Here is a 20,421-nt window from a genome sequence, read left to right as displayed (position 1 = left end):
AACCAGACCATCAAGAAGAATATAGATTATTTCTACAAGGTTATTTGTGCTATATGTGTGATTATATGTGTGATAGTTTGCCCTTTTATTGGATAAAATAATCAGCCCTTTATGGTGGATTCCAGTGGAGAAAACACTGTATATGGCTAATAAGGTCCACTTTCAGCAGTACCCTCACTGCCCTGTAGGGTGCAATTTTGATCAACTATTTGACAAAGCGTCCTTTATGAGATCTTAATACAAACAAAAAGTGATAAGTTGCCCTCTATGAACCTCTCTCGTGGAGAAAATGTGACACAGCTCCCTCTATTGGGACCCTCCTGGGAAATAAATGCAATAACTTGCCTTTTAAATTGACCTTTTATTAGAGTAAAAATACCCACCAAGACACAAAAGTGGAGAAACTTTAAAAAGAACAATGTGAGATGCTTTTTCAGGGGAGACAACTCCTCAGGTGCCCTACAGAAACCGTCATCGGAGGGGATTCAACAAAGTTCTCTCTAGGGGCTTCTTAAAGCAATCATACGGATACTTTGTGCATGTGCCTGGTGCCCTTTTAAAATATTTTTAACATAGGCAACGTATGGGAGGGATATTTGTGCATGAAAAGTTAATAATTAATTTACATTTAGATTGCAGATAGAATACAAAAATGCTTTATTGACTGGTTGAAACAAAATGAATTAAATTCAGTTGGATAACAGCCATAGGCAGGGACATTTGGAGCCATGTCTGAAATGGGCAGTGTCTGCAGCGGCTCACTTTAAGGCAGGTACACAAACAGTAGGTGAGGCTTTCTGACTGACACAGACAGGAAATGCAAATGAGATCAGTTAGAGCTGCTCTTCACACTCTCTTTGTATTGCTCACATTCAATCTTCAAACCAGGCATTTGCATCCAAAAATTGAAACAGATACATGTCCTCATGACTTGGGCTGTTAGACTCGACCAGGAACCATGACAATGGTGAGATGCTGTTTCATTTGAGTCTGATTTTGGGTTTCAAGCTGTGTGTGAGTGAGAAGGAAGTGAGCTAGTGCTGTTGACGGCAGAGTTTTACTGCTATAATTACTGAATCCTTTGTAAACCTGTTTTTGGTTCTATTTCTTCAGAATGGGATGAAAGACATGACATCAGCTACAGAGTTGTGACTGTGTGGGAGTGTGACGACAAACAGAAAAAAAAAAACAGATAACGTGTGTGTGCACATAATCTAAAGTCAATACACCGTTTACACACGTTTTCTGAAAGGTCAAACACTTTATTTTATTTATTGTTTTGGGAAAATAATTCAACTTGAAAGGTGTGAATTAGCTGACTGAAGTTAAACATGTTTGACTTTAATCAAACATACCGGATTTAAAAAGAAACTGGACCACAGTTCCTGTAGGTGATATTCCAGTTGTGGACTTTATTCTTTGTACATTTTTGAAGATTTCAGAAGTTTCTCGTGTATTAATTAAGATGAACTAGAATATGCTTTTATTATCTGAAATGTTAAGGATTTATATGTTCTAGATATCAAATCATGTGCCAGCAAAAACTGACTTTTAATTTGTGGGATTTCAGCAAGGTTCTTATTTTATATTTTGGTGTGTTTTTTCCCTGCCATTATTGTTTCATTTCTCAGAATGTAGTTTCAGTAGACATGCCCATCCAACAGTTTTGGGAAGTGCGGTAATTCACTCAGCGACTGATTTTGACATCAGTCTGAAAAATTGTCTGAATTATTGTCTGAATTTACCAAATGTCTGCTTGCACAGTTTCCTCTTTCTACCCTTCCTGTTAACATTTATACCACAGCACACACAGATATCTTTATTTACTTTTTGTCTCACGAAAATACTATTCTCTGATGAAGTTCTTGTCTCTTGTGGCAGATTCTTTTTTTACTCTGGTCTGATGTGACAGATATTGAACTTCACTTTTGTCTAGCACCGAACAACAATGTAGTGCAGATAAAGTTCTCTATACTGTATGTCTTACTTTAAAAACAAATAATAAAAAAGAATAAGCGCTGAATACACTGAAAGGGCAGGGCAGACTGTGTGCAGTAGTTTCAGTTTCATGTGAAATTACAGCATGAACAATCACTTTCATTTTGGCTGTTTAAGTTTTATAAATGATAATAAGCAAATAAAGTGTCTTCATGTCCCTGTCAAGTAAAAGAATTCAAATCCTACTATGGTAGCATATTATGTTGTAGTATTATCCAAATAATATTTTTGTTTTTGGTAATACAGATACTATTTCTATTGTCTGACTAGAGAAACATTTGAATGATGTTCAGTTGGTCTTGTTCTTGTTTGCATCCGATTTAACTTCATGGTCACACCACTCTTTCCTCCTGTCGACCTCCACAGCCACTCAAAAACCTTTTTTCCACTGAGAGTAGTACAGCTGTTTCTAAACTTCCTCATCAAGTTCAGCACTCTGGTTGACACAAAGCAGAATATTTTCACTGTAACATAATACGATATTTCAGGAGATACTGCATTAAGGATCATAAATAGCCGAAGATTACTGTAGTTCTTATGGTACTTTTGATCACCTCTCACATGCTCTTTATTTATCCACAGTGAGGGAACTAGTTACAGATATTTTGTGAGCCAGTGAGAGCGATAGAGACTCCAGTCAGTACCGCCCCCCCCTCTCCCTTCTTGTCTCACTGTAATCATTCACTTTACATCAACACTTCCTCTATGGTTGCTAGGCACTGTAGGGAATGCAGGCGATACTGTACGCCCAACTTCCTGATTTCACTTGACGCTTGTGTTTCTCACAGGCCCAATCTCGATGTCCAACCCTCACACACTCATTGACTTTGGTGAGCGTTCCCCGTAAGTGTGTGAGGGCTTAGTGCTGTCCCACTGTGACATCAAAAAGTGTTTGAGGGATCTCTCGCTGACTTTACGAGTCCTTTACGCACCCTGTCCGTAAGTGGGCATATCTGCAGACTTAACGTGAGGGAATTACCCATAGTTCATAGCATTGTGACGTGAAACATACGATTTCCCAGGGAAGCCCATAACAATAACAACAACAATAACAGAAAAAAGGTAGAGACGGAAAAAAAAACAGTAAGGTGAAAGCACACTCTATTTACAGTCTACTAAAAAGTTTCTTTGGAAACTACAGCTAATTCAGAACTCCTTTGCAAGTCTATAAACAAAAACAAGAGAGACAGAGAGCATATTAGTCCCGTTATATTTACAAGATAAGATTAACCTTTATTTTTCCCATAACTAAGACATTTAGGCCTAGGTTATATAGCCTTGAGTAGCCTAGAACTTTGGTGCCATGGCTGTGAGTGAGTAAAGTAGAAAAACATAAAATAAGCTTTTGCTACATGAAATCATGCAGTCACAGTTACAGATAAATTGCAAAGTGCTGTCCCATTTGCATTTAACCATTGGAGCCTTCGCAGCCTCATGCACTCAATCACTTTCCAGGTGACGTCAGTAAAGTCAGTAAGGGCTCAGGGCTTAGGGAGGACATCGAGATACAGCCTCTATCTCATAGCAACCTCAAAAACAAGCCTATTTTACAAATTAATTTCTGCTTTAATGCAGATTTAATTGCAAAGCATAGTTTCAGCAACCAAAGTTATAGAGATGAAAGTCAGGATGATAGAATTATAATGACTACAAAGTTAAAATAACTCTGCGCTTAACTTAAGAGAAAGTCTCTTTAAACTTAAAGAGAAGAGTATGTGAACAAATAATCAGGGACAGAACTTCTTTTCCTGTCCTAAATGATCTTTTGTATGAAATAAAAGCCCTACTGTGCATCCTGTTGACCTTGCCCCCAAAACAGTTAATGTCTCAGTGTAAAGACAAAGCTAAAGCATAACCAAAATAAATCATTACTTACTCTGCAAGCAGTTGAGTTTATTCTATGGATGTTACATTTCTTAATAGTTTTCCAAAAACATTTTTGTTTTTCAGAGCTTCTTCGGGAAATTTAAAAACCCGTGAGTATTGTGCCATTCCAAAAAGCGCCTCACTTTTCCTTTTGTTGTGTTTGTGATGTGTTCTCACCTCTGCTCTCTCTGCAAAACACAGCGGGCCTCCTGCTCCTCCCAGAAGGACAGGTGAGACTTGATCAAACTGTGGAAAAAGGGAAAACTATTTGGATCCCTCCTGTCTTTATTACAGTAACACATAACAAGTTATCCTTACCTTTTTTCAATGTGTGTTTTTTTTTTTCAGATGACAATGCAGGGTGGCCACAGGATGAGTTTGTAAGTTACATGCTCCTTTATTTGTAGGCTACCTCCAAAAGTTTTGCTGCTAAATTAGGCTATTAAAGGTGCTAATGAGATATTGTATCTATCTCATTAAATCAATATTCTTGCCACCTTGCCCATAAGCTCTGTTGCTTGTTTTTGTGCTTTTCCCTATTCAGTGAAATTAAGTTCTTGAATTCCCATTTTTTCAGTAACAGTGGTGGACAAACAAGGCTGAAAACTTTTCAGAAATCGTTCAACAGTTACACATACACGGTTGAGCAAAATGACCTTAAAGTAGGCTAAAAAAAAGTTAAAACGTTGTTTTTTTTCAAACAATACAGAATATTTAAAACAATCAATTAATTATTCAATAAAAATCATATACTACTCAGTTAAGAGGGGCTTCACAAATATTGATAAATTGAAATAATTAAGAAAATATCTAAAATTAACTGAGAACTTAAGATTTGAGCCACGTGACCCTGCCTAGGAAGGCTAATTAACTTGGCACGTGAAGGTTAGGCTGTGCACATGAGGCTGACACCAAAAAACAACTCCGGTAAATAAAACTAAGAAAAACTCTCATAATCATTAAATAAATACTTGAATGACAGTGAGTAACACTTTGAAAACAGGAGCTGGTTCGGCAAGGAATGACCACAGGAAGGAACCTACAGGGGTCCGAATAAGGTGTCTATTGTTATGCCCATCTATACATGTCCAGTAAGGGGCGCTGTTCTGCAGCCTCAACAAAATGACAGCCTTTGATACCATTAAATGAAGTGGCGGGTTTACAGTATATATTTACAATCTACGGTTTACAGCTATGGTTTACAGATATGGAGAATCTTGGTTTAAAAGAAACCACATTTAAGATATAGTTTATGACTGAAAGGATTATGTCTGACCATATCCCTGTTTAATGTATTTGCAAGAATATGTTTTTGAAGGGAAAGCCGCCTCCAAATTATTAAATTAAATTATTTAATTAAATTATTTTTCTATCTCAGGTTTGTTGTGAGGCTATAGACTTGTTAGCTTTGGTTTCATTTAACAAAATCTTCCATACGAAAGCTCAACTTTAATGTCATAGTGACTTCTTCTAACGCTTGTTTAATGGATAAAACTGTGAATGTCATTTCACTTTATGTTTTCTAACGGCAGGAAGATGAGGAGGAAAATGACATGTATGAAGTGCCTCCCTGTGAGCGTCAACCGGCTAAAGTCCCACAGACACCAGTGGAAGAAGACGTATATCTAGGTACCAGCTCTGAATCCGTTTCTGATGATAGGATTACCAAAAAACAAGGGCACTGTATGGGGGAGGTTATAATTCTAAGGGTCAATGACTGTCAGGGGCCCTAAAATATTTGAACATTACATTAGGCCTACATTAACAACATATTTTTTCTCAAGGCAGCACCTCTGCCTATCAATATTGTAATGCCCTTGTCAGCATAGAAACCTGATGGAATTCAAAACCAACCCTTACCCTAAAACTCTGCAACTTGATGTAAATTTTTGCAGACACGACATCCAACCCTACTGCCCCACAGAGGCAGGCTGCTCCTCCACCGAGACCAGGAAAACCTTTGGTAACAACAACTCAGTCACCTGAAAGTCTCTTTCTGTGTTGTCTGTTGTCAACAATATAACCTGTTAAAGGATACATTTGAGTTAAATGACATCTTCTCTGCCATGCAGAAACCTCAACAGCGTATTGAGCAGTTCAACTTTGATCCCAAAATCAAGAAACGTGAGTCTTACTACATCTGTATTGATTTGTAAAAAAAAATAACACCACATTGTTCATGTATTCTTTAACCCAGATCTCTTCATATATTTAAATACAAGTTTTTCATCTGATAACTCTCCATCATTCTGTCTCCAAGCACCTGAGATAGACAGAACTGAGAAGCCTGGGAGGAAGAAGATGATGCCTCCTCCACCTGTCCGCCCATCACCTGCTCCTGTCCCTGCATCCAACACCGAGGAAGGTGCAGCATTTACCTCAACCAAAAACGAATTGTGAAAATTTAAGAACTGTTGACAGAGAAGAAGCAAAAAGTCTTAATTTGATGATATGGCACAGCTTGTGTGATTGATAAAACACAGAAGATCTTAATTTCAACAACCCTCCCCCCCTTGTGCACTGCTCAAAAATATTTCTTGTTCCCAGCATCCCCGCAGTTTGTTTGGACTCAATAAATAGAAGCAGACCTGAGTAGTAAGGGAAAGTTGAATGGAGATGCAACTATTTGATTATCTAGTGATTCATTGTAGGGTAAAGTTTGAAGTATAAGTAAACTGATGCCACATATAACAGCATTTTTAGCATATGCTCATTTACAATACCCATCTTTAGATGGACTTTCAAAACACCAGCATGACTTAAACAAAGAGTGCCACCCAGTGTGGTGCCTCTGAACTACAAGTTGTTACCACATGAGTTGCTCTCTGTATGTCCTGATATCTCTTTCTCATACTGAACTACTAATATAAAACTTTCTGGTACCATTCACCACCAAACACCTATATGACTCCACAACAACACAGATCACAACAAGTATTTTCTGTCTTCATTTCAGATGTGTATCTGGATCCTAATGAAGAACAGGCAAGTTTAACTTACTCGCTCGCTTACTGCACTTTTCTCCCCTTTTGTTAAACAGGTCACAGGCTATGATTTATTGGTGGAAGAGTTACTGGTGCCAGAGCGCTGGCCAATTATGGGTTACTCAAGACAGGTGCCACAAGATAAAAAAAAAAAAAAAAAATCATGGTGGCTTGAATACCGAACAGGCCATGACTTTTAATTAGAACTGCCTTTCAATCCAAAACTGCCAGCCACAGATTAACTACTTGATGGAGCGACGAGGCACAGGCCAAGAGTGTCTGTTTGAAGAGACTGCAAACATTTCTGTTAGAAATAACTCATAGTTAAAAGGGTTGTGTTTTCATTATTTATTTATTTATTTTTTAACTTCTGGTTTCAATCTGACTGTTTCAAAGCAGTTTCAGCTGGGTCATGTCAGCATTACAAAACAGTTTCAGCCGTCAGATTGCTAAAAAAAACCTTGAAAGTTCGACTAATAAAATACATTTTGACTAATTGATCATTTATAACTGTCATACATTTAAATTGGTCAAAATTGCAGCAGCAGCAGAAAACATAATTGTCCTACACAAAGCACACATAAACATAAACAGCAAAAATATGAATAGCTTGAAACATGAGGAGCTGTGCTAGTGCCGTCAATGTGAAGCTCAATGACATGGCTTTGCTACAAAACCATTCTTTCAGTCTCACACGGTATATCTATAATAATAATTGCATTTACCATGGTTTGATAATATTTATGACTTTGTATTTCAGGAGGATAATGATGACGTGTATTTAGAGCCTACAGCTGGTGGGTTGCATCACACTTCACAAGAAGAACAAACTCTTACGATTAGTTTTTGTACTTAAAGTAAGCTTTTAACATTTTGTAAAAGGCAGCCATATTACATCTCCAGGTGATTTCCTTTCTTTCAGCTTGCTCTCCTGCCCCTCGTGCACCGATGAGGATGCCCCAGACTCCAAAGACAGCACTTGCTCCTTCTCCTATACCTCTGTAAGTGCACCTAAACCTGTGTTAATGCGCACACAGTAGCACAGTGATGTTCACTAACCTGAAGTAACCTGTGGCTTTGTACATCTGCTTTTCTGCACCCAAATGCAAATATGAGAGCATAGCTGTGACAGTGCACATTAAATAACTGGTAATAAACCTGTATTCTGTCTGCAGGATGAAGCCTCCAGTTCCCAGAGCTCAGTCTGTGAGTGAGTCTATTCATCTCGGTGCTTATCAGTTTCTTATGCTAATGTCTGTCCTCTTTTATTAAAGGAAGATTTGGACTGGATTAGAAATAGATGTATTCATACTTACTTTTTATTTCTATTTCCTACACAGAAAATTAATCTCACCATGTCAGTATGACACCACAGTAATTTAAACCTCCTCTGTTTCAGAGTTCATTATTGCCTTCCTTTAATGAGGTAAAAACAGGTAACAATCCCATCTTCTTTTCTCATTAAAAACTGATCAAATCTCATCACAAACCACATTACAAGCCATAACTTTATCCTTGATGATGAAGTGAAAATGTCCTATCTCTGCAGCTTCTTCAGTTGAGGCGAGGAGAGCCACATTTCCCGCCAAATTCCCTCCACCTTCTCCCAGCGTTAAGCCCCATCTCCCTGCTAACCTCAAGGAAGTGAAACCAAGGTAAGAGGAGGAGAATACAGAAAGGGTGGAGGATGTGTGTTAGACTGACGAAATGACTATTAAAAATGGTACAGCAGCTATTTAATCTAATATCCAGCCAGTCTTTGTAGTTGACCCTGTCTGCACATTCATGCATCACAACTAAATTCAGTTCATGGTTCACAACATTACCTTTCCTGATTTCATTTTAGCCCTCCAACTCCTCCTATGGCTGACATTAAGCCTGTAGGTAAGCTCACGTTTGTTGAAATAAAAAGAAAAACTGTGATGAATTGGAGCATAGATGGCGTCTTTGTTGAATTCAAGCCAACAATTGGAGGATACAGATTTCCTGAAACCATCACTGAACAAATAACTCGTGTTCTCTTTGTTTTCAGTCTCCTTTGGGGCAGCAAGGGCAGCAAAACAATCTGGGGATGAGGTATGGTGTGGTATTGATCTTCACAGAAAATTGTCACAAGGTATTGAGGATCTGCTAACTGTTGTCCAAATGTATTGTTGTGTTAAAGGCCAAAGAATGGTTTGCTGGAGACTGCAACAGAAAGAAAGCTGAGGACTTCTTAGAAAAAGTTAACAAGGTAAACCAAACTATATTTATTTCATGGTATTAAACTACTCTGCTTATTGCAGGTGGTATGTTTATACCACCATCAGTGGTTGAGTTTCCTTTTCAACCAAGGAAACATAACAAAGGCTTGAGGCAAGGGAGTTGCATTTTGATTGTTTATGTTCATGTTTCCGCTGGCACTCATTCACGGGTAAAAAGCCAAATCTGAGTCAGACACCTTCAGGGTTTCCCTTTCCAACATTCTCTCTGAATAATAGCCTTCTTATATTCCCTTAAACCTTACTCAATCCTCCAATTTGACATGTACTTCCCTGCTGCTTTAGACTTTTTTCAAAGCTCACAAAACCTTCCTTTTTCGCTGCTTTAAATGTCCTATTTTCTGTGTAAATTCCTCTCCGGTTTTACACTTTTTCCTCTCTTTTTCCTCGATGCAGGACGGTGCCTTTCTCATCCGACACAGCTCAGCCCAGAGCGCCCGGCAGCCATACACCCTGGCTGTCCTATACCAGCAGAAGGTGTACAACGTCCCCATCCGCTTCCTGGGGGAGACACAAGGTTTTGCCCTTGGAAAAGAGGGCAAGAAGAACGAAGAGGTGAGGGAGTTTGAGATTTAGATTTAGTTTAGAGAGGAGCAGGGTGTAGCGAGAGAGGTGGAGAGAGAGGAATAAGAAAAGGGGAATATCTTGGACGACTTGCAGCTTCATAAGACGGCTTCTGGCTTTTCCTTAATCTTTTCTTCTCTCTCAGATTTTCGTCACCCTCGAGGAGATGATTTCCCACCACAAGAATAACCAGCTGCTCCTGATAGACAGCAAGAGCCAGGCCAAGCACACAACGTACTTAACCCACCCTGCACGCCCATAAATCTCCACCACCACATGTAACACTACCACATGTTTTATCATGTTTTATTTCTCCCAGACGAATGAGGTTAGAATCCACAATTGGAACGTTTCTCACTTGGAAATACTATTAATCTACTGTGGGTCACAAAAAAACAATATGAAATCAGCTGTACAGCTTGGGAATTAAATGTGACAAACAGTTGCTCCAGGCTATATAATGACAAGATATGTGGATCTGGGCTTTGTTGACATTCACTGTAGGCCTACACATGAATGTTTTTTAAATATTAAACTATGTCACAAAAGCCTTCCAATGTGCAGCCGAAACTGATCTCTCTCACTTTTTGCTTCTTGCTCATTTCTGTTATTATTGGCATGTCTAATTAACCGCTGAGATTAATGTCTCCATCAGACTCTAATTTTCATTTCAGACATGACTACAGTTTTGGTGTGTATCTTTTTAGTTGTTTATTTAAGCTTGCTATATTTAATATTAAAATAAACTGCTTGTAACTAATGTCTTTTCTGTGTGATTTTGTAGATACTGTACAATACAAAACCCAATCTAAAAAAAAATCTGCCTTTTCTGTTTATATTTCATTCCATTACTGCAGTGTCCCTTTAATTACTGTTGTTGAGGATCAGTTGACCTGAGGCAAGGTCATTTGTGCGTATCTATATGTGTGTGTGTGTGTGTGTGTGTTTGTTTACATGTCAAGGATGCGGTGACAGAGTCCTGTAGTCTAACCTCTACTTGTGATGGATCCTCGTCAGAGAGGGTCAGTGTGGTTAGCGAAGGGTTTGTGGCTTTAAGGAGGACACCAGGAGCTATGTTTGTGTGTGTGTGTGTGTGTGTGTGTGTGTGTGTGTGTGTGTGTGTGTGTGTGTGTGTGTGTGTGTGTGTGTGTGTGTGTGTGTGTTTTTGGCCCTACTCTGGCCACTGACCAGATGCTGATGGTTACACCTGCTTCCTGCCACAGTGAACCACCTCCTCTGTGGCCAAACCATTAATCCCGGCCTGTCAGCAAACTTCATGACAGAAACCTTTTATATTATTTTTCTCCAAGGGTGTAAAAATACATTTTAAAACAGCTCTTTTTTTCAGAGCTAAGATTTTGATAATGATGTGGATTTTTTTAACTGTAAATTTAAGTTAATTGAATATTTAATTAAAAAAAAGGGAACTTCTAGTTATGGCTGTTAGGTTCCTGAAAGTCATGAAATAGAGACTGACTTGCAGAGGCTCGGTCAGCTTTAACTGTTGTATTTGCATGGGCTTGATATGTAAACAAGTGCTGAATAACTGCCTGGTGCCAGTGTCATTTAGCAAGACGGTGTATGACATCTTGTTGCTCTGCTGCAGAATGAGAGAATGAGATCCTGAGATCAAACAGTATAGAGTATGTCAGCTCGTCATAGTTCACTGTTACTTTGTTTTGGGGGATTTTTGTCTCCAAGGTAGAGCAGTAGACAGGAAATGAGAAGAGAGAGATGGTAGACGGCAGACACAGGATGTCCGTGGTACAACGACACCAGTATAGGCAAGGCCCCCTGGCCCAAAATTCTGTAGCAGGTACTGCAGAATCAGGGAACAATAGAAGGTGAATATGACACTCAGCTGGAAGAGCATTGCTGGCACTTTGTCTTGTCTGCAGGTGGGTAGCAAAGAGCCACCTTGATTCCATGTCCTATCATTGAAGCTTCAAAGAAGGCAATTTTGCATCTTTTTTTTTTGTGAACATGAGGTTTCAGTGTTTTGTTTTTTGACATGATCACCGTGTAATTTTTTTTAGACAATCATACATTTCTATTCAGCACCAGGATTTGTATTGCTTGGTTTTCCAATATTGTCTGTATGCAATACTGACTCCCATTAGTAGGCCTACTGTATTGGTTCTCATTGATTTTTAAAGGGAGCACTTTACAGACAACCCCTAAACATATAGGCTATGGTCTAAATTATGACTTCCAAATGTGCCAAACGCTGATTTTTAAATAATATTTTCCTTCTTTTTTTCTATTTATCATTTATCATTGCACGAGACCAGGTGGTTTATCTAGTAGAAATCAACTTTTTCAATTGGGCACAACCTGGTGCTCACCGTGCATAGTGAGACAGATGACTGTCATGGTGATGAGAGAATTGAGAGTGGTATAAATTAGATCCCGTGGAAATGGAAACGAGGTATCTCTTCGGGATTACGTTTTCGATGCAAACAGTTTTCTGTGGTACAGAACTATGCGTCATAAAAACACACTTTTTAATATGATGAGCGGATGTGATTTGCGGAAATCATGCAAAGGTGGGGCGCTCGTCACGAGCCCTGATTTCGAAGTTGGTGGAAAGGAAGGGGGAAGGGGGAAGGGGCTGCGGCGGAGGGGTACAAACCGCATATTCCACCGTTTATTGACAGCTCTGATTAAAAAAAAAAAAGAAAAAAAGAAAAGGCCTTGCAGTGGGTCACCTGAGCAAAGTCATCACTTTATATTTCAGTGCAGATATTTAGGAAAGTCCCGTATTCCTAAACAGCTCAAACAGAGACTGTTCAACACACAGGGCTCTGTAGTAGTTGACGAGGACTAGTTTTCTTGGCGGAGGTGCGGAGCTTCTGATTCAGGACTAGCGTAAGGGGGCTACTGAATGGGAGCAGTCACTGGATTCGTGTGATACCAACGCAAGCCACACAGACATCCTACTACTGCCCATCATATCTGACTTTTGGGGACGTTTAGAGAAAAGCAGAACAAGATCACCTCTATTTCTCCTGCTGTCCCCTTCCCCTTTCCTTCTTCGCGGATTCTTCAGGGAGAGAAATCCTGCAGACATGGCTCAGATACTACCGATACGATTTCAGGAACATCTGCAGGTAAGGAGACACAGAAAAGCCCTAAAATAGATCCCACCTTATTTGTTTTTGCGCAGCTCCTCGGCCGTGTGTGTCGGCACACACACGACACATGTCGCATTTAAAGGGAATCTGAAATACGGCTGCAGGGTGGTGCTCAATATAGCCACAGGCCTAGTTTTCTCCAGCCGGGCAGATGATGACTTGTAAAAAATTGACCAGTCAGATCGTATACAGCAGCTCCAATGCGGACCGGTGTGTGTTTGTGTATGTATGTATGTGTGTGTATGTGTGTGTGTGTGTGGATACGCCGCAGTTTTCTTCCCTTCAGGTGTAAAAGACGCTGCTGTCATTTTCAATCCACGCTTATTCAAACTGCGGTGTTTGGACACTTTGTGTTGCAGGCGACTGAGCTCAGCTGTTGGTGCCTGCCTGCATTGTAACTGAGACCTGACTGGCACTTGCACTCAGGCTTTTGTGGCTACCATGTTGTTGTCATGTCCTGCAGCAACATATTCCCACTCTCTAACCTTCAACAAATAAACACTATCAGTGTCGAATTTCTGAGGAAAGTTGGTCAAAATCACCTTAATATAGGGTATTGATAATGAATGATTTTATGGGATGGGGTGATTTTTAAAATGCATAGGCCTACTTTTGGCATAAGTGTGTGAAACAGTAGAACCCTTTAACGCCCACTTACTTTCAACAGAGAAAAAAAGAAAATGAATAGTCTACATTGAAAAGAAGCTAGAAAACCATATAATTTAAGCAAAAGATTAGTAGGCCGATTGCAGCATCCAAAAATCCCATGTGGAGTTCAGTCTAATATGATAGCAGCAGTATTTTATTGATTGGATGTGTGTCCCTGGTCTACTTGTGTTATTCCCATGGCAGAGGAGCATCTGTGCGGCTTCAACATGACCGTGTAGCAAAAGGCCATGTAGTCTTTGGTTGGCAGTGTCTTGGTGGAAAAAAAAAAAAAAAACAACAGCACAAAATGCCCTTTTATAGTCTGTGAAAAAGAAAACAAACAGCTAGTTATTTGGGCGTCTGTGGAGGATTTATTCCCACTATGATCCCCCTTTTTTTGCCCCTCTGCTTTGGACTTTGATAATGGTTGTCCCATAGCAGCGCCAGTTCTGAGTGTCTTGTAGCCAAAAGAGAAACTTCTGTGACGCACCCCTCAACCTCCCCTCCTCTGTAGCTTGTTGTTATGGTAACAGCAGGCAGTGAAATGGCCTTTCACTAAAGCACAGACCCCCACCCCCCTCTCTTCCTCTGGCCAGTAGCCCCACTTTCACCAGCCAAAGATCCTTTATTCACCAAAAAAAAAAAAAACTCTGCTAGCCAAGGGAGTGTAGGCCAACAGACTCTTCTCCTGGACACCACTGGTACACAGTTGCTCTACGATGGAGGGCAGTGCAGTTCTTGATAACATCTGGGTTATAAGTTCAAACATCTCTCAGCAGAGCATATCTTCCTCTTTTACATCTCCTAAGAAAATCTTCCCCTTGAGACAGTGATAAGCAGCCGAGCGCTTTGCGTTCCACCTCCACCGTGAAATCCCAGCTCTGCCCGCTCATATCCCTCAGTGAATCTAGGTGGCTCCAGCAGAGTGAAAAATGCTTGGAATTTGCAAACCCAGGACTTTGGGCCTCAAGTTGTTTAGCTCTTTTTTTTATTTTTTTCTCTTCTTGGCCTGGTATTTACAGCTCAGTGTCTGCAGTCTGGTCCAGGGGGTCAGGGGGGAAACTTCGACCCAGCTTAGTGATGAGATACCAGCCTGTGAACTTGTGGTAACATGATAAAATTCAAAATGCAAATGCTCCAAATATCTCAGTTATTCCACTCAAAATAAGAGAGCTTCTAATCATTTTCCCTTCCTGCCCGTTTGCCTATATAGAGTAGGCTACTTATCCCGGTGCATTCATAAATATAAATGTGTTGCTAATGTTAATATTTAAAAGCTTTAGACTTTTATTTGTAACCCTGTACATATATGATTTAATGGTTATCATAGTTGTGTGGCATGTCTCAGTACATTGAAGGAATCCTGGCCTAAAAACAGGCTATGCACCTAGATTTCAAGTTAAGCTAACGTTAACGGCTTCTCCTGACATCCACCAGAGTGTCAGGGAAACAAAGATTTTTTTTTTTACATGGATGTCCTTTATTTTCCTTTTAACTGTTTAATTATCTTAACTTCAAAGTTGAAAAAATACAGCCTTAAAAAGTGCGATAACACAAACACAAATTTTGTGACATTTTGGCAGCTAACGTTACGCTCTCCGCTCGCAGCGCAGAGTCGTTGCCGCTCTTCAACAGTAGTTGCTCGTGGCATCTATAGCTTTTATAGCTGCTGTGTAATGATAAAAGTTATGGCCGCCACTGCTATATCTGAACAACTCTTCCTCAACATTTGATATCAAAGTTTAAATTGGAATTTGGATCTCAGAGCTTTTGCTTTACCTCAGAGATTTAAAAGAAAACATTTCTTAAGGTTCACACCAGCCATACTTTACACTGCTATTTATGCTAATCTGTGTCTTCAGTCATTATTCATCTTTGCCTCCCTTTCTTGTTTACTGTAGGATGATTCATGACTCAAGGTCCAGGCTGTGTATGAGAATGTCAAAGTGTGCCATTAATTGACCGAATGGATCAGTGTGGAGCTGAATGAAGGATTTAATTTGTGTGGCTCCAAACTGTGTTTTAAGTTGTGTGGTTTATTGTCGGTTGCAGGATGAAGGAAGGCAAGGACAGAGACTGGTGTGTTGAATAATGAAAGTGCTAAAGTGATAGTCATTTGCCTCTTCTGTCGCTCTGCTGCAGGCTGTCATTGCAGCGGCCTACGTATTGTAGCAGCTTGTGTAAGTGCAAAAATGTCCTGCAGCTCAAAGCGTCTGATCATTGTCCTGTCGAGTTGAGTTAGAAGAGTCCGACCTGCAGCTCTGCGGCTGTTTACAGCAATCCTGATGTGCTGCTGTATCTTTGCTGATGAATTGATGCCCAGCCAACGGAAGTGATAGACAGATGAGGTCAGCAGGCCCTGTTTTAGTCCAGCAAATCGCATCAGTACAGGAAGCAGGATGACAAAACGGTATAACTCAGTGTAACATCTGTGACAGCAGCAGTGGCTGGTAGTGATGAGAGATGAGTGTCTGTGTTCAGTCACCAAAACTTAATCGTGAATGCACTGAGGAGCAGTTATTCACACATACAATACCCACATTGTGTTCCTCTGAAATGTTCAATGACTCACAAACTAAAACCGTTACAAATGCTGCAATAACTGACAGACCCTAACTGGGCCATAATTTACAGTTCTGCTCTTTGAGGATTACATCACACTTTATTCTTTGATTATATCAACTTGTATTTTTCCTTTAAAATATATAGAAGAGGTCAAAATGCTCCAGCAACACTTGTAGTAAGAAGATCAACTTCATTGACAATTTGGACCGACGCGTTTCGGCTCGAGGCCTTTCATCAGGGTCATCCTTTAAAATATATGAAATTACATTTTTTTTTTTTTTACAGAGCCCAAGGTGAAATCTTTATAACAATTAGTTTTTTTTCTGACCAGCATTTGTAAATCCATTCATGAAAAGAAAACGTTCTAACGTTTTGGAGAAGCTTAACCCAGTGAATGTTTGGCAGATTGCTCAGAGTTTCTTGTTTGTTTTATTTTCAGAAAAGTTGCTGGAAAAAATTGGTGCCTGACTGATTAATTTATCAGCTTACAGTTTTCACTCTCAACTGAAGACAAAACGGTAAATAAAGTAGGAGCTGAGATACCCCAAATCTCTGGTCGAGCTGAGGGGAACTACAGAGCTTGTGACAGTATAGCTCAGGCTTAATAACCTGTAAGTCTTTACATAACCAACATCTCCCTCCCTCTTTTCAGACTCAGAATCTGTGTCATTGGTGTGTACAAATTCATTCATCAAATTAGACTGAATCCTTTTTTCTTTCCTTATACCCAAGCAGATATAGACAGAGCAAAAAAGAAGATCAAAATGTACATGACACATGTATGTGAAAGATCAGATGCTTAGATTGATTGATTTACAGTTTATGTAGGTTAAATACACATTGGAGCCTGGTTGACTATAACGATATGTCTATATACAAGTCAAGTTTAAAAACTGTAGGTTTTAAATATGACTAGTGTCAGCATATGTTTAGACCATTATACATTTAAATTGAAAGTGTGAAGTAGAAACACCTAGATGTGTTTTGCTGCATTCTTTCTGGTTTATTTTTGATTTTGTAAATCTCCGAACAAACCTTAAACCCTGAGCGCCTGAGCCGACGTGTCATGCCTCAGCATTGCATCCACCCAGGCTATGACTCACCAAATACCGTCAGTGCTGTATCATCACTGGAGTCCTACTGCCTGTGTTATTGTCATATTTAATGCTGTTTCTGGGACTGTTCATCTCAGCTTCTAGGAGTCTGTTTGGGTCTGGAGATGTGTTACTAGAGGTTGTAGCTGAAGTGTGACATTTAGTCTGGAATGTTCCACTAAGAACAAGGGTGTGTATATGTGTGTGTGTGTGTGTGTGTGTGTGGGGGGGGGGGGGGGGGGGGTTCTTCCGGTGAGTCAGTTGCCCCACCCTGAACTGTAAATTACCACCAGCCTGTGTTCCTGGAACTGCTCTCCAGCTCCTCTTCTTCCTCTCTCATAAAAGGTGCATTTATCAGACTGGCCTCTTCTTCACACTGGTTGTCTCCTCTTGCGCCCTCCCTTTGCTTGAAGGAGGATGCTGGTCTGTGTCTTCGGCTCCTCCTTTCACTCCCTCCTTATCCTCTCCCTCTCTATCTTTGTTGTGGTTTCCCTCCCCTCTCCTCCCACTGACAGTTTTGGCAGTCTTGAGAAGATGCAGCATATGGCTTCAGTCCCTCCCCAGGTCATGTCCAGCCTTTTAAAGATGCCTCTAGCTTTCACGCCTTTTTACTACATAGAAACCACTTTTACATTGTTACAATCATTTGAAGTATATTGTCTGATTTTCATATGTATGATTATACATATAACTTTGGCAAAATGATACATAGAAGAACAAAAATGGTCCAGGGCTGCAGCTAACTATAGTTTTCAGTGTTGATTAATCTGCATATTATTTTCAGGATCAATTATTTGCTCAACAAAAAAGTCAGAAATAACTGGTTGTTGGATTAGTCCATTTATGTTGGTAGCAGATCTACACATTTTAGGAGTTTTAAGCTCCTGTGAAGAACTTAAGGTTTGTGTTGATTCTGACGCCCCCTGTGGACAGATTGCTAACTCTATTATCTCATTGCTGAGGTTGTCCTGTACATGTGTAAGGGGTGTTCCCTGAAGAGTAGCCTCATGCTGCTTTCTTTGAAAAGACAAATGTATCGGACTTTAAAAATGAAGGCTGTTCAACCAATCACCTTGTCTGACATTAACCCAACAATAAAATGCTATAGATCCTTTTGGAAATCAGCCTAGAGTCTGATGGTCTTGTTTGCATTTGTAGGTCATAAAGATACATAACTTAAGTATATATTTTAGTCAGTTTCATAACAAGCAGAAGCTCATCAAAGAAGCTTTAAAGACGAGAATGTTTGGTGTCCTCGTTTCAAAGAATTTGGTAATTTCTTTTTTTAGTAGTAGTAGTTATTGCTGAGCTGTTTCCATTTCTCATTTATTTTGGACTAATATCATGACTCAATATCAACACTCTCAGTGGAAACATCCAGCCATTGATGGCTCCTCATCATGAGGTTGAGCCGAGGGCAGAGTTTGTGGACCATGAAATCTAAACAAAGAGCTAAAAGGGGTAAAAAGCTTCATAAATCTTAGAGGAGCTGCAGAGGGTGACCATTCTCTGTGGGTTTGTCACTCACAATTTTCTCTTCACATGAAATGTATTCATTTAAGGCACATGCAGCTTTAAATGATCACCCAGCCCCATCTAGTGTAATGAAAACTTGGGCATGCAATTTCTGCAAAATAATCAGTTAAAATACTTGACTTGCAAGAAAACAGCTTCTCTCATTGACCCCCCCCCCCCCCCCCCCCCCCGACTGATGTGACATCCTTCCTGTTTTGTAGACGACATGATTTAAAAGGCTCAGCGGTGGGATTTGTTGTCCTGCTTTTCCAGCCAGCAGAGAGATAGTGCAGTCCTTGTGATGAGCGTAAGGATTCCTTTCCGCTTGCCTCAGACTGCATAATGCACTCAGTTCAGTCATCAGAGGGAAAGTGTGTGTTCTGGTCCGTCTGCTCACTTCACAGTCAGTTTGACAATGTGCACAATAATTCCTCTGTTCAGCCGCCGCTGACCTTGCCGTCGTGTTTCGTGTTTGTTAGTTCTGCTTAGATTTCGACATTGCAGCAACTGACATCAGCTTGATCTCGATGATGTTGTTGTTGTTGTTGTTGTTGTCATTTCGTCTTGGGACTTCTTCTCATTAGAAAAGTAAATCTGCTGAATAATGAATGAAACTTGCTGATGGTGCTTTACTAAAGATTTCACATTCTGAGTTTTGCTTGATCTCTGTTGGGACTTGTATTTGCTTTGAGAACGAAAGGAAAAAAAAAACCACGTTATAATTATTTGTTGTACTGCTTTTAAGGACTGAAATTGTGTTGTTCTTATCTAGAATAATTCAGTGGTAATGAACTAGTTTCACAGCAGGCTGCTTAATTCAATGAGCAGTGTGTCATGGTTTAATCACAGACTTTTCATTATCATCGGGGCGTTAAATGTTACATGAATGGCAGTCACAGTAAACAAATGTCATGAAAAAAATGTTAAATGTCGGGTGCAAATAAAGCTCTGCAGACGTCCTGTGTTCACTGGCGTCATGAACCACCAGACCTCCTGTATGGAAACCAGTCTTTAAGAACATCCCTGGAAAATGTTAGTATACTCACTGCCACTTAAATCCAAACACCTTTTTGCTCCACTTCTTTCTGTTTTTTCCCTGTGCAGGGCAAATGTCAGCTGCGGCCATGAACTGTAACTGTATATATATATATTTTTTGTTATGTAGATGGAGGTTTGACTCCTTCATTGGTCTCTTAAATGGGATCATTTCACCTTTTATCTGAGTTTGAATTAGTCCACATGTAGGAAACTCTTACACCAGTACATTTCCACAATTTTTTAGATTCAACATGATTTGGTCCAACCGTCTTTCAAACTGTGAGTCAAATATGAGGTGCTTCAACTTCCCAAGGATTACTAGCTGGCACTGTCGTGAACTATTAGTTTGAAGTTTGAATGAACAACTTTCCTGCAGAGTCGCTTTCAAACAAAACTCTGAATGACAAAATCTGTAAATGATTTCTGGCACACTGTACATTTTGTTCAGCTGAAATAAAGTCAAATAGCTGCCTGCCAGCACCGCTAACCTTATCAGTTATCTGTTTTTATATAAACCATTTTAATCTTTTAAAAATGATGAGTAAAAATGAGAAGATGTTATTTGATAGGTGAGTGTTTCTCAAGGAGCAGATGCTAGGCAACCAGGAGACAGTCCAGGAACATACGTATGAGTGTGCTTTGGAAGTGCTGGCAGGGGGATTTTGTGACTCTTCAATCCTGATTTTTAGTCTTTTCGCTAAGCTAACCAGCTGCTAACTGTTGCTTAGGGGTTTACGGAGGAGTTATCAGTAGT

At 39.9% G+C, this 20,421-nt stretch overlaps 2 protein-coding genes across 4 annotated transcripts in view; both read left to right on the top strand.

Moving 5' to 3' along the window:
* The first annotated feature begins 797 nt into the window (after positions 1-797).
* Positions 798-10,433, top strand: si:dkeyp-117b11.1 (SH2 domain-containing protein 6). The gene is made up of 19 exons (XM_020643912.3): positions 798-967; positions 3,949-3,974; positions 4,066-4,094; positions 4,213-4,244; positions 5,397-5,493; positions 5,760-5,827; positions 5,937-5,988; positions 6,125-6,229; positions 6,821-6,849; positions 7,609-7,645; positions 7,771-7,849; positions 8,024-8,054; positions 8,248-8,284; positions 8,398-8,503; positions 8,695-8,732; positions 8,881-8,924; positions 9,013-9,081; positions 9,506-9,664; positions 9,819-10,433. Exons 1-19 carry the CDS (start codon positions 959-961, stop codon positions 9,933-9,935), a joined length of 1,164 nt encoding a protein of 387 aa, XP_020499568.1. The 5' UTR covers positions 798-958; the 3' UTR covers positions 9,936-10,433.
* A 2,114-nt stretch (positions 10,434-12,547) lies between these two features.
* cltcl1 (clathrin, heavy chain-like 1) overlaps positions 12,548-20,421 on the top strand; it is a 29,655-nt gene continuing 21,781 nt past the window's right edge. For 2 of the 3 annotated variants that reach the window (XM_020643870.3, XM_020643867.3), the window contains exon 1: positions 12,549-12,783. In XM_020643870.3, the coding sequence (XP_020499526.1) occupies positions 12,742-12,783 (42 nt within the window). In that variant the 5' untranslated portion in view covers positions 12,549-12,741. Of the gene's footprint in view, positions 12,784-20,421 lie in introns of all 3 variants that reach the window. The other variant, XM_065949070.1, reaches the window with a different exon arrangement.

This window comes from Labrus bergylta, chromosome 2 (assembly GCF_963930695.1).
Source record: "Labrus bergylta chromosome 2, fLabBer1.1, whole genome shotgun sequence".
NCBI classification, from domain to species: Eukaryota; Metazoa; Chordata; class Actinopteri; order Labriformes; family Labridae; genus Labrus; species Labrus bergylta.
Note: the sequence above shows the minus strand (reverse complement) of the source record. Positions and strands in the feature narration are given on the sequence as shown.

Coding starts and splice junctions, on each gene's coding strand:
- si:dkeyp-117b11.1 (XM_020643912.3), top strand. Junction 3,975..4,065: donor TTCGGGAAATTTAAAAACCC/GTGAGTATTGTG, acceptor TGCAAAACACAG/CGGGCCTCCTGCTCCTCCCA. Junction 5,494..5,759: donor GGAAGAAGACGTATATCTAG/GTACCAGCTCTG, acceptor AAATTTTTGCAG/ACACGACATCCAACCCTACT.